Source organism: Leopardus geoffroyi, chromosome D4 (genome assembly GCF_018350155.1).
Source record: "Leopardus geoffroyi isolate Oge1 chromosome D4, O.geoffroyi_Oge1_pat1.0, whole genome shotgun sequence".
NCBI classification, from domain to species: Eukaryota; Metazoa; Chordata; class Mammalia; order Carnivora; family Felidae; genus Leopardus; species Leopardus geoffroyi.
Window position 1 is genome coordinate 45,947,138 of NC_059342.1, and position 16,268 is coordinate 45,963,405.

The following is a 16,268-nucleotide window of genomic DNA, read 5'->3' on the forward strand; positions in this document are numbered from 1 at the left end:
GTCTTAATATTCTAAATACTGAAAATACAAACTTGAAGGAAATTTCCACACACACAAACGTTTATTTCTTTTTCTTTCTTTCTTTCTTTCTTTCTTTCTTTCTTTCTTCCTTTCTTTCATTATTTCTTCTCTTCTTCTTCTTCTTCTTCTTCTTCTATTGTTTTGTTTTTAAATGCCTCACAGGCTATTCCATTATAAGTTCCCTGTAGGACCGTGAGGAATTCGTATAGGATCTTCAGATCTATTGTCCTTGCAAATCACATAAATCATATCTCTGTAGCCTCTGTTGGTAGTATTCTTTCTCCTTTAATTACCATGCTTGTTTTCCTCATGAATATTGATTGTGCTCTGGAAATGATGTGGACCAGACTGGGTGCCTAGAAAAACAGCCGGCTAAGATGATGTCTCTCCCCTTAAGTATTTTACAGACCCCTGGAGGGAGGTATTCTAAGGAGAAAACAGTGCAGGTCAGGGCTCAATCCGTTTGGGCTGCCTTAAAAAAGTAGCATACCTCTCGGTCCGTGAGTTTGAGCCCCGCGTCAGGCTCTGGGCTGATGGCTCAGAACCTGGAGCCTGTTTCCAATTCTGTGTCTCCCTGTCTCTCTGCCCCTCCCCCGTTCATGCTCTGTCTCTCTCTGTCCCAAAAATAAATAAACGTTGAAAAAAAAATTAAAAAGAAAAATTATTTTTTGATATGAAGCAAAATTAAAAGTTAAGACCTAAAAATACATGTTAAGACAATACTGTAATTTTTCAATTGTTTTCAGAAGTTCTTAAAAATGTTTTAAGTATATCATTACATGTATATTATTATTATGTCTTTGTATAATTTTTAATTTGAATATGTTACTTAATACATTACTATTTATATACGTAAGTATGTTAAAATTTGCTCTGCAAACGTAGCTATAGAGATAAATAAAATGTTAATAACTTTAAATTTACTTTTAGCTTAAAATTTTTATCAATTTTAACCCTGCCTTGGATAAAAAAAGAAGTTTGGCACTCTCTTTTTCTATGTATAAAGGATAGATATAGAGAGAGTACATAAATAGATATAGAGTATAACTGTGTCATTAAAATTTCATGAGGGGTTCAATTAGCAAAAAAAATCTCAAAGGCTCAGGGGTCAGGGGAAGGGGGCAATAATTAAATAAAACGGTTGAGAAGCACTGCTCTAAACCCATTTGGAGAATGCAAAATGAAAAACAGAAAACAAAAGTAGGAAGTAAGAGGAGATTCAGAAAATGCAAACTCTTGTGTTCCCATTTAGGAGGTGTGCACAAGGGAAGATATTCAGAGAACCTAGAGCCACGGGTCACAGAGTCGCCCACCCCAGCCAGGCCAACAGCATCTGCAAGATCCCCAATGGCGCTGCCCTCTTCCTTCTTGGTGGCCCTGGTGGCGCTGGGCTGCAACTCCGTCTGCTCTCTGGGCTGTGACCTGCCTCAGACCCACGGCCTGCTGAACAGGAGGGCCTTGACGCTCCTGGGACAAATGAGGAGACTCCCTGCCAGCTCCTGCCAGAAGGACAGAAATGACTTCGCCTTCCCCCAGGACGTGTTTGGTGGAGACCAGCCCCACAAGGCCCAAGCCCTCTCTGTGGTGCACGTGACGAACCAGAAGACCTTCCACTTCTTCTGCACAGAGGCGTCCTCGTCTGCTGCTTGGAACACCACCCTCCTGGAGGAATTCTGCACGGGACTTGATCGGCAGCTGACCCGCCTGGAAGCCTGTGTCATGCAGGAGGTGGGGGAGGGAGAGGCTCCCCTCACGAACGAGGACTCCATCCTGAGGAACTACTTCCAAAGACTCTCCCTCTACCTGCAAGAGAAGAAATACAGCCCTTGTGCCTGGGAGATCGTCCGAGCAGAAATCATGAGATCCTTGTATTCATCAACAGCCTTGCAGAAAAGATTAAGGAGCGAGAAATGAGACCTATTCAACATGGAAATGATTCTCACTGACTAATCGTACCACACTTTCCACCTGTTCTGCCATGTCAAAGAGTCATTTCTGCTGTGATTGTGACATGAATGGCATCAATCTGTCAATATTTTCAGGAGTATTAAGTACATCATGTCAACTCTACAAGCACTAGTCACTTTCCAATGACCTTGCTGATCTATTTATGTATCTATTTAACAATTTATTTATCTACTTAACTATTTACAAGATTTAAATTATATTTGAATAATATTAAGTGTATTTTCACTTTGTCGTTAAGAGAAAAAATATATTGTTTATATTTATTCAATTTATTCTTTTCTTTATTAAATATTTTCTATAGAAAATTCTTGTCTTTGTTTATTATTTAAAAAAGTAACAACTCTGATGAAAGAATGGATTGTGCAATTCACTTACTCATTAGTTATTCACGTTATACATTAAAAATAGACTTTCTCTAAGCCAGTCTGTATGCTGCTGTCAGGATAGGGGTGGACATAACAAATCCAGTTCTGCTTTTGCACCAGTGAGCTTTGTGGAGAAAGCAACCTAAAGACAATAATCACACTGAATTTATATCAGTTATATTAAACGGTATAATGAGGAGAAGGGGAAAAATGGAGTTCTGTCAGCAGAATCTGCAGGAAAGCATGCCAGGAAACAGAAACAAAAGCCGTAGATATCTCCTATAATTGACTGGTAGACTTCCAAGTGCGAATATTCTTTGGAAAATGGATATTTGAGTCTGCAATTTACAAGCAACTCCATTAACTGAAAGCCTTAAAACAGAAGCGGTCACACGGGAAGAGGAGAGCATGAGCAAAGAACTTCAGATTGATTCCTCGAAACTTCAGATGGTAAAGGGAGAAAAGAGCCACAACAGAAACAGAGACGGAATGGCCATGAGGTAGTAGGGTAAGAGAGAATATCGGTAAAAGTCTATTTCAAGGACTGGAATGGCTTCACAGAATTGCATCATTGTAAAATGTGGATGTAAAGTGCCCGCCGCACTGGGATGAAGGGGTCATTGAAGCTTTGGTGAGAGCTGGTTTGGAAGAACTCACAGAAACCATATTGGAGGGTGGGAGGGAATGAGTGAATAAGAGAAGAGAAGTTCAGGTATAAGGAGCAAATAGTTGTGAGAGATGTGCCTGCTGAAATGCAACAGGAGAACAGAATGAAATTGGGAATTACGTGAAATTTTTTTTTTTTTTTTCTGCAGAGTTCTCCTTGTTGCGCTATGTGTGTCTCTGGATAGATACATGGACTGGATGTACTGGCAAATCATGTTCATATGCTTAATGTTGTGTTTATTTTAAAGCATGGCACCTTTCATTCCTTACCATGATAATCTATTATCATTTTGACGCGTACTATGCGGAAGGTCAGGAAGCTGTTCTGTGGACGGAAACCATCCAGTATGTGGGGAAGCAGATGGAGCTGCCCTTAGCGAGGGCTGGGTGGAATTCACAAGCAGGCACCACAGTGAGCAGGTGGAAGGTGGTAGCAGAAGCCAAGGGCTCCCGCTGGCTTCCCCTCACCTGGGAGCCACCCTAGTGTTTCCACGGCCGTCACGGTCAGATTTGCCTTTGATTTCCTGGTGCCTCGGTGCATCCCAATGCTGGGACAGCTTTCTAGGAACGCTGAGTGGAGAAAGAAAAAGATGCTGTATCAAAACTGATGGGAAATAATGGTAGGGGCCCTTCCCGTTTTCATTCTTGCTTCCCTCTTTTGGTACTGAGCTCAAGATGAAGTAGAAAGGAATTCAGAAGAGAAGTCCATCCCTGCCTATAAAATTACTAAATTAAAAAGAACGTATACAGTTAAAAAAAACCTCCAAGCTAGTAAAGAAAGGGGTTGGTTTTCTCTAGTATGTGGCCTCCCTGCCCCACATCTTCGCTGTGAGATGGATCACGATGAACCAAATAGCTCAGGAGAAAAGAACTGACTCACTAACCCAGGAACCCTTATTAGTTACTTCAGTGCAAGCCTCCAGCAGCAGGAAAATCAACACTGAGTCCCCTGCGGCCTCAGAAACTGAAAGCATGAGAAGGGCTCACAGGTTAATAAACTGAACTCCACATAGAAATCAACATTTAGCAAAATAAAATTCCTGTTGCTATTTAAGGTTACAAAAAAAAAAAAAAAAAAGGATAGTTTACCCACACCAGTGCCCCCTACACACATGAAGTGCATAACGTTTGTGTCCTCTGGAAGCTATGGAAAAATCTGACTCTTGAGCACCTGACAGAAAGAGAAGGAATTGCTCACAGAAACAAGCTTGGGTCGCAGACAGTTGATTATTTGGGGGACAAAAGCAGCCACCCTCCAATAAAAGTTTGCTCAAAGCTGGAAGTATGATGAGCTGACTCCTGGCGGCCAGTTACAGAGAAAGAGAGAGTGAGCGAGGGGAGCCAGGTGTCACACACAGGGCTATGGGCACACTGACCCAAAGGGACCAGGCATCTTGACTGATGCGCAAAAACTAAAAATCACAACAACAGAGCTCAGGCGCGGAGGTAAAAGTATGTCCTGAGCAAGGAGAACAACACCTACCTACTTTGATCGTAACGCAAAAGATTTCCGTCATTTGGAAGCTTTGGATCCCTTTACGCTGAAACATTTGAAGTACTGGGGCAAATTAAACTTCAGTGCAATAGTGAAATGAATAATTCATAGGGTTAATGTTTTCCAATCTAATCTACTCTAATCTAAGGCTTACATAAAGAAAGGAAAAAAACTTAGGAAGAATAAAACGTATACAGGAACGTTCAGAAAATGAAAACGGTTTTGTATTAAAAGACATGTGAGAAAGAACTTGAGAGGAACTAGGGCCCAAGACGCCCCCCTCGCTCGTCACCCAGGCCACCAGACCCCTCCGGTGCCCAGCGTGCACCCCCTCTGCGGGCCTCCTGCTGGATCCCTGTGGCCGCATCTCCTTTCTGGGCTCTGACCTGCCTCCCGGCCAAGGGCGGCTTCACAGGAAGACCTACTGCCTCTGACACAGATCAGGAGGACGTCCCAGTTCTCCTGACTGAGGGGCATCTCCCCCGGGGAGAGGGTGGGTGGCTGCCAGTTGCAGGAGGCCCAGGCCACCTCTGTCCCCAGGAGCTGCTCCGGCAGACCTTCTAAGTTCCTCACAAAGTGCCATCTGCTGCCTGGAACCCGATCCTGCTGGACACACTGCACGGGGCTCCAGGGACAGCCGGAACCCGGGACACCTGCCTTAAACGCACACACCCGGACACTCCAGCAAGAACCTTTCACTAGAGGACAAAAGTTCCATCCGGGGACTTCATCTCAGTCTAAAGAGAAGCAATGGAGTGATTGTGCCTCTAGAAAGATGCCTGAGTGCAAATCACGTGATCGTTGTCTGCATATTCAAATTCGTAACAATTAGTAAGGAGGAAGGAAGGAGACCCCAAAATGATTCTCTTTAATACATGAAGTCACATTCCCAGGTATTTAGTCATTTCACTGACTTTATTTCTGCTTTCATCTTAGAATGTATCGAGTTAAATTGTTCAAAAGTGTGCTCCAACGTTCTTCTTCAGTGGTTATCTCTCGGGCCTCTTTCCTTGGGAGACACTTACCTCTAACGATGTGACATACATATTCATGTATTGGCGGACGTTCTGGTTCCCATCCAACATGTAATCAGCTGGGCTGGTCGTCAGCCTTGACCTTCCATCAACTACAACACAAGTGCCAAACAAACTGAAAAGCACAACTCTTCTTAGATCCATCAGAGAATTGGGGGTCGAGGTGCTAGCTGCCGCCCTTAGCTCTGCAGAAAGAGGGGGATGCAGACAGAGACCCTGGATGACTGGGAGCAGAAATGCAAGAGTTTAAAGCACAGCTGAAGCTCGTATTGGTAGAAACACTGAAGCTGAAATGGAACAATTACTGGCAGGTCCATATGGATGAGCTTGAGATCGAAAAACTGCAAGATATCCTGTCTTTGGGGGCCACACGCTTTTGTGAGTGTTACCTTCGGGAGAAACCTTCACCAGGTTCTCACTGTGAAGATGAGAAAACAAACTCCTGGTGCTTCCAGCAGGGGAAAGGAAAGAGAAATCACTGGCTGGGAATCCTCTCAGTCTTCTGTTCCCCTCAACAAAGGCCTGCTCTCCAGGGAAATGATTTTCCTAGAGCCTCCCCCCGCCCCCACCGGGGGAAGGGAAGTCCAGCCCTCTCTCCTCTTCCACTCGGGGGACAGGAAAGACAAAACTGCAAGCCCCTCTAACTTTCCTGTGTCCCTTAGCAGGGTGGTCACGTTAGAACATTTAGAAGCGCTTAGCAGAGTATTTTCCACTGAATGAAGGCTTACCATCATGTTCTTATTTATTCATAGAGTCTATAAGAGCATAATTAACTTCTCCTAGCCCTCTCTCTGTAACTGACTGCAAAATGCTGAGAGTCTAAAAAACAGAATCGGGAACAAGTGGCTCATCAATGTAACTATATACATACTAATACACTATGTACACATAGATACTATGTATATACACGTGCACTATGTATTCTGACACTAGCACGTTCCCCTTTCCTCCCGCTTCCCCAGATCTCATTCTTCACCTGCATCTCACAGTGTTTCCTTCTGCCCCAGTCTAGAAACCCCCAGCGAGCTCTGCTCTCCTCAGTCTCTCCTCCTGAGCCTGCCCTGCCCATTCACACAGCTGCTTCCTTTTCGGCTGTGGTTTCTGGCCAAGTGCAAAAGTCACTAACTGAAATCAAGAGTTGTGTGAAAGTTCTAGGTTTTTGGAAACTCTCATAGAGAGTTCTTGTTCTCTTTTTTTTCTTCTCGTGACTATTTTTGGCCATGAGGGAATGTTCCTCCTGCAATGATGTAACTAGCTGTAGGGAAAAAGGAAAGAGAAAGCAAGATCATTTTAGTCAGGGGTCTGTTAAAATATTTACAAAGGAAGATTGCCACCTACTGGCCAAGATGGACAAAGACCATGCCCGGGTCTGGAGACCTGGCTTGTGGTCTACAGAAGTCTGTTCCCAGGCAGGAGTCTTTTCTACAGAGAAAAATGGCTCTTTCCTGGAAAGAACTGACTCCAATAACATAATAAGCCAATTTCCTTACCTTGGATATAGTTTTGAAAAAACACAAGTGTTCCTTTTTTTTTTTTTTTTTTTTTTTGAGAGAGAGAGAGAGCACAAAGGGGAGGGGCAGAGAGAGACTGGGGACAGATGATCTGAAGCAGGCTCTGTGCTGACAGCAGAGAGTCTGATGTGGGGCTTGAACTCATGAATTGTGAGATCATGACCTGGGCTGAACCAACTGAGCCCCCAAGAACCGTTAGCTTCACAGCAAAATTGAGTGCAAGATATCGAGACTTCACATACTCCCCGGTTCTGTATATGAATAGTCTCCCCCATTATCAGCATTGCCACACCAGGTGGAATAGTTGTTACAATTGCTTCCAAGGGTATAACAGTAAGTTCCTAGGGTTGTCAACCAGCCTGAAATATTGCAGTGGTCTGTGGCACTCCAAAGCTCAACATTGGGCCAGTCTAACAAAACATTATTCCTTCATATTTATTTTCTCTCATTGGATTTTTTTGGGTATCATACGAGAAGCATGGACATTGGATTTGTGGAATATACACAACACATCTGCAAGATCAGTGTGACAAGCCTGGGGCTAATCTGTCTCTGTGATTGGAGGAGTTTCTCTCCATTGTTTCTTGGATCTCAAAGTCATTCTGGGAGAGGTGGCCTTTGCTCACTTGTGAGCTGCTATTCGCTGTCTTGTGCATGTTGCTTTTGTCTGAGCCTTGATGTGATGTGGGCTTTGGGAATTAAATACAAATATATTATATTTTATGATTTAATTCTACAAAACTCATTCAACACATCAGCAATTATCTAGTGGGAAACAGAAAAATATTGTGGCAATATCTTCAAGAGTATGTAGCAGCAGGTTAAGTTAAAAATTATTTTGTCAGGGCACCTGGGTGGCTCAGTCGGTTAAGCGTCTGACTCTTAATCTCGGCTTAGGTCATGATCTCACGGTTTATGAGTTTGAGTCCCATGTCGGGCTCTGTGCTGATGGCGTGGAGCCTGCTTTGGATTCTGCCTCTCTTTCTCTCTTCCCCTCTTCCGCTTGTGCTCTCTCCCAAATAAATAAATAAACTTAAAAAAATTATTTTGTCATGAGGCAACATTAAAATTCAGTGCACTGAAAATAAATCAGGGAATAATTTAAGTGAATAATTAAAATTTTTTCATGCTTTTAGCAATTTGGAATGATGTTAAATATTTAAGTACATTGAAATAGTTATGTCTTCATAGAAATTTTAATTTACTTATGTACTTTATATAAAATCTATATAAGTAAATAAGTTATAAGTCACAAGTTAAATTTAGGTCTGGAATAGAATAGAGTCTCCAGAATTGGACCCACAAATGTATGGCCAGCTAATCTTTGACAAAGCAGGAAAGAATATCCAATGGAAAAAAGACAGTCTCTTTAACAAATGGTGCTGGGAGAACTGGACAGCAACATGCAGAAGAATGAAACTAGACCACTTTCTTACACCATTCACAAAAATAAGCTCAAAATGGATGAAAGACCTGAATGTGAGACAGGAAACTATCAAAACCCTAGAGGAGAAAGCAGGGAAAAAACCTCTCTGACCTCAGCCGCAGCAACTTCTTACTTGACACATCCCCAAAGGCAAGAGAATTAAAAGCAAAAAAGGAACTATTGGGACCTCATGAAGAGAAAAAGCTTCAGCACTGCAAAGGAAACAATCAACCAAACTAAAAGGCAACCAACGGAATGGGAAAAGATTTTTGCAAATGACATATCGGACAAAGGGCTAGTATCCAAAATCTATAACGAACTCACCAAACTCCACACCCAAAAAACAAATAATCCAGTGAAGAAATGGGCAGAAACATGAATAGACACTTCTCTAAGGAAGACATCCTGATGGCCAACAGGCACATGAAAAGATGCTCAGCGTCGCTCCTCATCAGGGAAATAGAAATCAAAACCACACTGAGATATTACCTCGCGCCAGCAGAGTGGCTAAAATGAACAAACCAGGAGCCTATAGATGCTGGCGAGGATGTGGAGAAACGGGAACCCTCTTACACTGTTGGTGGGAATGCAAACTGGTGCAGCCACTCTGGAAAACAGTGTGGAGGTTCCTCAAAAAATCAAAAATAGATCTACCCTATGACCCAGCAATAGCACTGCCAGGAATTTACCCAAGGGATACAGGAGTACTGATGCATAAGGGCACTTGTGCCCCAATGTTTATAGCAGCACTTTCAACAATAGCCAGATTATGGAAAGAGCCTAAATGTCCATCAACTGATGAATGGATAAAGTTTTGGTTTATATACACAATGGAATACTACTTGGCAATGAGAAAGAATGAAATCTGGCCATCTGTAGCAACGTGGACGGGACTGGAGAGTGTTAAGCTAAGTGAAATAAGTCATACAGAGAAAGACAGATATGTTTTCACTCTTATGTGGATCATGAGAAACTTAACAGAAGACCATGGGGGAGGGGAAGGGGAAAAAAAAGTTAGAGAGGGAGGGAGGCAAACCATAGGAGACTCTTAAAAACTGAGAATAAACTGTGGGTTGATGGGGGGTGGGAGGGAGGGAAGGGTGGGTGATGGGTATCGAGGAGGGCACCAGTTGGGATGAGCACTGAGTGTTGTATGGAAACCAATTTGACAATAAATTTCATATTAAAAATGTAAATAAATAAATAAGCAAACATTAAAAAAAATCAAATTTAGGTCCATACTTAAGCATCAATGGCTTTAAATTTTAACTTTTAAAAATTTTTAGTAATTCTTAACCCTGCATTGGATAAATAGAGTAAACTTTATATTTCCTTTTTTATGATTTTTTATGTATAAAGTACAGTTAAATATACAGTACATAATTACACATAATGTGTATCTGTGTTATTAAATTTTCTTAGAAGGTTCAATTAGATAAATATGTACAAAAACTCTGGAGGCAAGAGGTAATGATGAAAAAAAAAAAAAGGTTGTGGAACCCATGCTCTAAACCCAAGTAGAAGGTGCATAAAGGAAAGCAAAAACAGAAGTAGAAAGTAAGGGCAACGTTCAGAAAGTGAAAACTGCTATGTTCCCTACTTAAGCCACACACACAAGGGAAGATGTTCAGAGAACCTAGAGCCACGGGTCACAGAGTCGCCCACCCCAGCCAGGCCAACAGCATCTGCAAGATCCCCAATGGCGCTGCCCTTTTCCTTCTTGGTGGCCCTGGTGGCGCTGGGCTGCAACTCCGTCTGCTCTCTGGGCTGTGACCTGCCTCAGACCCACGGCCTGCTGAACAGGAGGGCCTTGACGCTCCTGGGACAAATGAGGAGACTCCCTGCCAGCTCCTGCCAGAAGGACAGAAATGACTTCGCCTTCCCCCAGGACGTGTTTGGTGGAGACCAGCCCCACAAGGCCCAAGCCCTCTCTGTGGTGCACGTGATGAACCAGAAGATCTTCCACTTCTTCTGCACAGAGGCGTCCTCGTCTGCTGCTTGGAACACCACCCTCCTGGAGGAATTCTGCACGGGACTTGATCGGCAGCTGACCCGCCTGGAAGCCTGTGTCATGCAGGAGGTGGGGGAGGGAGAGGCTCCCCTCACGAACGAGGACTCCATCCTGAGGAACTACTTCCAAAGACTCTCCCTCTACCTGCGAGAGAAGAAATACAGCCCTTGTGCCTGGGAGATCGTCAGAGCAGAAATCATGAGATCCTTGTATTATTCATCAATAGCCTTGCAAAAAAGATTAAGGAGCGAGAAATGAGACCTATTCAACATGGAAATGATTCTCACTGACTAATAGTACCACACTTTCCACCTGTCCTGCCATGTCAAAGACTCTCATTTCTCCATTCTGCTGCGACATGAATGGAATCAATTTGTCAATGTTTTCAGGAGTATTAAATGACATCATGTCAACTCTACAAGCACTAGCCACTTATCAATGACCATGCTGATGTCTATTTGTCTATTTATATATTTATTTATTTAACTATTTGTAAGATCAAATTTTTTCATATAATATGTGCACATTTACATTGTGATAATATAATAAAATGTATTGTTTATATTTTGTCAATTTAGTGTTTTTTGTTTATTCAATTTTACTATAGGAAGTGGGTTTAAAAAGAAATCCAGGCCTAATTTTGTAACTTGATTTAAAAATGGATGGCAAAGGGTGCCTGGGTGGCTCAGTCGGTTGAGCGTCCAACTTTGGCTCAGGTCATGATCTCTCAGTTTGTGAGTTTGAGTCCCGTGTCGGGCTCTGTGCTGATAGCTGGGAGCCTGGAGCCTGCTTCAGAATCTGTGTCTCTCTCTCTCTCTCCCCTCCTCCACTCACACTCTCTCTCTCTCCTTCAAAAAAAAAAAAATAAATAACCATTAAAAAAAATGGATGGCAAAATGCATTTACCTATTATATTATGTTAACATCAGAAGTAGCAACTGACTTCCTGTAAGACAAGCTGTACGTTGCCCCGAGGATATAGGACCTAACAAATACAGTTTCTTTTTTTTGTTTTAATTTTTTTAACATTTATTTATTTTGGAGAGACAGAGACAGAGCACAAGTCTGGGAGGGGCACAGAGAGGAGACACGGAATCCGAAGCAGGCTCCAGGCTCCGAGCTGTCAGCACAGAGCCCGACGTGGGGCTCAAATTCGCAAACTGTGAGATCATGACCTGAGCCAAAGTCAGACGCTTAACGGACTGAGCCACCGAGGCGTCCCACAGATACAGTTTCTTTATCTTTCATTTTTCTAGGGATAGATCTAAAAACAATCATCAGGAGCACCTGGGTCGCTCAGTCAGTTAAACATCTGACTCTTGATTTGGGCTCAGGTCATGATCTCACGGTTTGTGAGATGAAACCCCGTGTCGGGCTCTGGGCTGGAAGCGTGGAGCCTGCTTGGGATCCTTTGTCTCCCTCTCCCTGTGCCCCTCCCCTGCTCATGCTTTCTCTCTCTCTCAAAATAAACATTAAAATAATAAAAACAATAATCATACTTAATGTTATAATGAAGAAGGCAAATAAGTGAATTCTCCCACCTGGTGCTAGAACGAAGTATGTCAAGAAATAAAAATAAAAGCTGTCCATCTCTACAGTTGACTGGGAGACATCGGAGTGCAAATTACCATTGTTAGAGGACAAGTGAGCTTGCATTTTACAAGTAACGCCATGCCTAGCGGTCCATACGTGACAACGGGAAGCCAGAAACAGAGGTGGACGTGGGGGGAGACAGTGTAGCGTGAGAAAAAGACATAAACTGGATTCTAAGGATCCTCAAGCATTCAAGGGAGGAGAGAGAAGGGACACAAAGGATACACAAGTATACTGACCATTCAGTAGAAGGATAACAAGAGAGGATGGTGAGGAGCGTATTTGAGGAAATACATTGTGCTTAGAAGAGTGTCAGTGGATTCATGGACGATGTGGATTTAATTGCCTGCTACGTCAGAAAAATAGATACCATCGGTGACCTTCATGAGAGCTGGTTTGGTGGAATTAATAAGCAGAAACCACACCGGAGTGGGTGAAAGCCTTAATAAGAGAAGTTAGTGCCTCTGAAGTGGAGAAGACAGCGTGGGATCTGGAAAATGTTGTGGGGTAGTTTTTCTGTGCGTCGTTCTGCCTTTTATGCCATATGGTTTCCTGTGGGTGATTTCATGAAATCGATGCACTGGCATGTTAATGTGTTTAATATTGCATTTATTTTGATTCATGACTTACTTAATTACTTTCAATGGTTTATCCTTAGTTATTACTACCTTGTATATCAGCAAGCTATTCATCTTTAAGAATTCACTAGGCAGGAATAGATAACTAATTCAATCCTTCATGAAAACATCTGTTATCACTGACACAATAATGTTTCCTCGAATTATTGGCTTTATGAATTCAGTTACTTAACTTTGATCACTGTGACATTGGTTTACTACAGCAGTTTTCTGCCATGTTGCATTTTCTAGGAGAGTTTGATATGATAAGAATTCTCTTATGTTACTCACCGGTAATTTTCCCTAATTTTGTAACGACCACAATTATTGGTGGATCCCAAAATAGCAAAATTATTATGGACATAAAGGCAGACAGGTTTTCTTAAAATGAAAGTGGGAAGCTGGGTCAGGCATTCTCTTTGTTAATACTTAAGGCAAAGAAAATTTTAGTTAAAATCAGCTGAAAATACAACACGAAGAAGGAAAATCCATAGAGCACAAGAGCATCGTATATAATTCAGGAGTAATTATAGTAGAATATTATGGGGGCGCCTGGGTGGCTCAGTTGGTTAAGAGTCTGACTTCAGCTCAGGTCATGATCTCGCGGTATGTGAGTTCGAGCCTCACTTGGGCTCTGTGCTGACAGCTCAGAGCGTGGAACCTGCTTCGGATTCTGTGTTTCCCTCTCTCTCTCTTCCCCTCCCCTGCTCACACTCTGTCTCTCTTTCTCTCTCAAAAATAAATAAACATTAAAAAAAACTTTATTATAGTAGAATATTATGCATGAAGTCATGCACATGAAAGGCACCGAACATTGCATCTTCCTGAGAGTAATGACTAAAAACATGGCTCGTATTTTCCTAGTTTTCTTCAGACAGCTATATATGAGAATAGTGTTTGTCTTTTTCTACACAATTCTTAGCAAGCTTTCCTGTCCTACCTTGCACTAACTGACCTTCAAAGGAGGCAGCCTAAAAAAACAGAATTCTATCGTGAATTCTAGAGATGGCTGACTGATTCATTCCTCATTTCGAAAAAGTGTCTTATTTATATTCAGTGATGAAACGGTGGCTTGTGTTAAAATCTGAGCGTCGAGAATAAACACCTAGGTGGAAGTATAGAAGAATATGATGTTTCTTTAATATTCTGGCACCTGCCCCTCCCCCAGCATTCCAGGACACTTTCCCCTGCCCTATGGGTTTCTCCCTGTCCCAGACGGAAGTTCCCACACACTGTGGTCGCTCACTCCCTTGACCTGTCAGCCTATTTCTGTTCCGTTGCGGTCTCAGCTTAAAGTTTCCCTTAAGAGCAGCACATCACAAGTAGAAAGCAAAAAGCAAATGAAACGTCTAGGTTTTGCAGAAACACCTGCTAGAGAGACTTTCTTTTAATTTCCATTGAATGTGATGTAATAGCAACTGAGGCTAAAAGGAAACAGAAAGCGGGATCCCGTTGAAGGGTGGGCGAATGAAGCTCCTTTCAGGGAAGACCGCCCCCTGGTGGCCATGTGCTACTGGGGCAGCGACCAAAACTGGGGGAAGGGTTTGGGATGCATGCAGAAATTCGACTTCTTCCTGAAATTGTCCCTTTAAGCTACGACTTAAAGGACTTAAAGGACTCAAATATTCAAAATATTAAATATTAAATATTCAAAAGTTTTGGAGAACTTAGCTGCAGGGCCAGAGGCGCTGGCCAGGGGATTGAGCCCCCACCTGCCAACTTTCCATCCCCAGGCACTTCTGGCCAACCTGACAGGGGACACGGAGGAGGCAGGGCCTGTTGTCAGGTGCCCACTGATGGGCTTGGCAAGATCACTTGCAGCAGCAGCGGAAGCAGCCAACGTTCTCCAGCTTCAGCAGTCAGAGTGTGCATCGGGCCATAGCTCCACCCTCTGCCGGCTGATTGCTGGGCTGAGGAGGTCAAGGCCCCCAGATGCCCAGTCCAGCACAGAAACACAAAACTCGGGGAACCCTGCCCACACATCTACACCCAGGCGATCATCTGGGCCTGTGTTTGGGCATGACTATGTTCTGATTACAGGTGCAAGAGGCTCGTTTCTTCAAAAAACCACAGCTGCACATCTGAAAACATAAAGGTGTTTTCACCTTTCTTTCACCTTTTACATTTCTCTTCTCCTTCCATGTTCCCCAGTGGCTGCGGAACTCTCCAGATCCTTCAGTTCCGGACCCTGAGAAGATTCAAGTGGACATTGGGAGCACAGACTTCTCCTGTGTGGACGTGGCCAATAGCAGTGTCCCCAGCAGGGGTGGCGATGACATCACAGCAGCCTGCAGGGTATTGGAAGGGAGGGGGGGCTACTCCAGTGCCAGATGCAAACTTCTGTCTCAACTGGCAGAAAAATCTACTGCCTTATGACTATTTAAAAGGGATTTTGTCAACTTGTCCTTAGAATGTCAAGTCAGTCCATTTAGGTGACTCATACCACAGCCCCTGTTGCCGTCCAAAACATAGACAACAACCCTTTGGCATCTGAAGTGGAATTTGGAATCCTTGATCACCTCACCCTCCCTGCCATACTGATTTCATGCCCTAGCCTTTCCTGGTTCTGAATTCCAATGTCCATTTCTAGCCTTCGTTCCCTTAAGAGGTGCTTCCAGACAAGTCATTATCTCAATTCTCCTTACGGTTTTGACCTTGGATCTTTCGTCCCATCAGGATAATTTATTCCTCCAGATTTATATTCTCTCTAAACCGTTGTATAAACAACTGTGATCCCAATGGGTCCATTGAGAAGACTGAATTCATAATTTCAAAGATCTTAGAATAGTTAGCATCCAGTCAACCCCGGTGTTATCATCATAAAACATCATCATCCCTATTATTATGCAGATGAAGAACAGAATCTTTTAGGACCATCCAATTCCCTTTCTCAGGGCAATACTGCCATTGAGTGAGTGGCTTTCTTAATGAGGTAGCGTGCTCGGGCAAGGCAAATATCTGCGATCCTGATCCTTCCACACGGGGTTAGCAGGTGGGGTCTGCTTGCCAGTCTCTTGTGAGCTGGTTGATGCGACCCCTGTCGTCTCTCCTCAGAGTTGATCATATGTGGATTAAGTGAAAGCAAAATCAGGTGCTGGTCTTGCAGAGCTGAGGGCCGTCCATGGATCCAGGAGTTGGTCTTCTCTGAGCCTCTGGCTGACACAGCTCTTTTGCTGATTTGGGGGAACTCAGGGTGGCCTTCGTTCTTCTCTCTGCCAGAGCTCCCAGTCCCCGGTGCTGCGGCACCGAATCGTGCTCACTTACATTTTGTCAGCAGAAAGGTCACTTCTTTCACTTTCGTGACATTTGGACTTAACCTTTGTGAGGTGTTTGTTTGTTTGTTTGTTTGTTTGTTTTTGCCCATGCAGAACTGTCATGTTTTGCTTTCTAGGAAAGCTGAAATGGGAAACAACACAACTGATGTTTTGAAAATGATAGAGAAAAATGGGGCAGCCCCTTGGCCTTTCTTTAACTTCCCTTTGTATTAACCTCAGGATGACGTAGAACACGACGCAGGAGGAGGAAGACAGACTATGTCACCACTGTGTAAAAACTAAGTTA

At 43.3% G+C, this 16,268-nt stretch overlaps 2 protein-coding genes across 2 annotated transcripts; both read left to right on the forward strand.

Annotated features, from left to right (window-relative positions):
- Positions 1-971: 971 nt before the first annotated feature.
- LOC123592766 (interferon alpha-like) lies at positions 972-2,002 on the forward strand. The gene has a single exon (XM_045468101.1). The coding sequence runs from the start codon at positions 1,195-1,197 to the stop codon at positions 1,933-1,935; it is 741 nt and encodes a 246-aa protein (XP_045324057.1). The 5' UTR covers positions 972-1,194; the 3' UTR covers positions 1,936-2,002.
- Positions 2,003-10,185: 8,183 nt separating this feature from the next.
- On the forward strand, positions 10,186-10,920 carry LOC123592622 (interferon alpha-like). Its single transcript, XM_045467859.1, has one exon. It carries the CDS (start codon positions 10,186-10,188, stop codon positions 10,753-10,755), a length of 570 nt encoding a protein of 189 aa, XP_045323815.1. The 3' UTR covers positions 10,756-10,920.
- Positions 10,921-16,268: the final 5,348 nt, after the last annotated feature.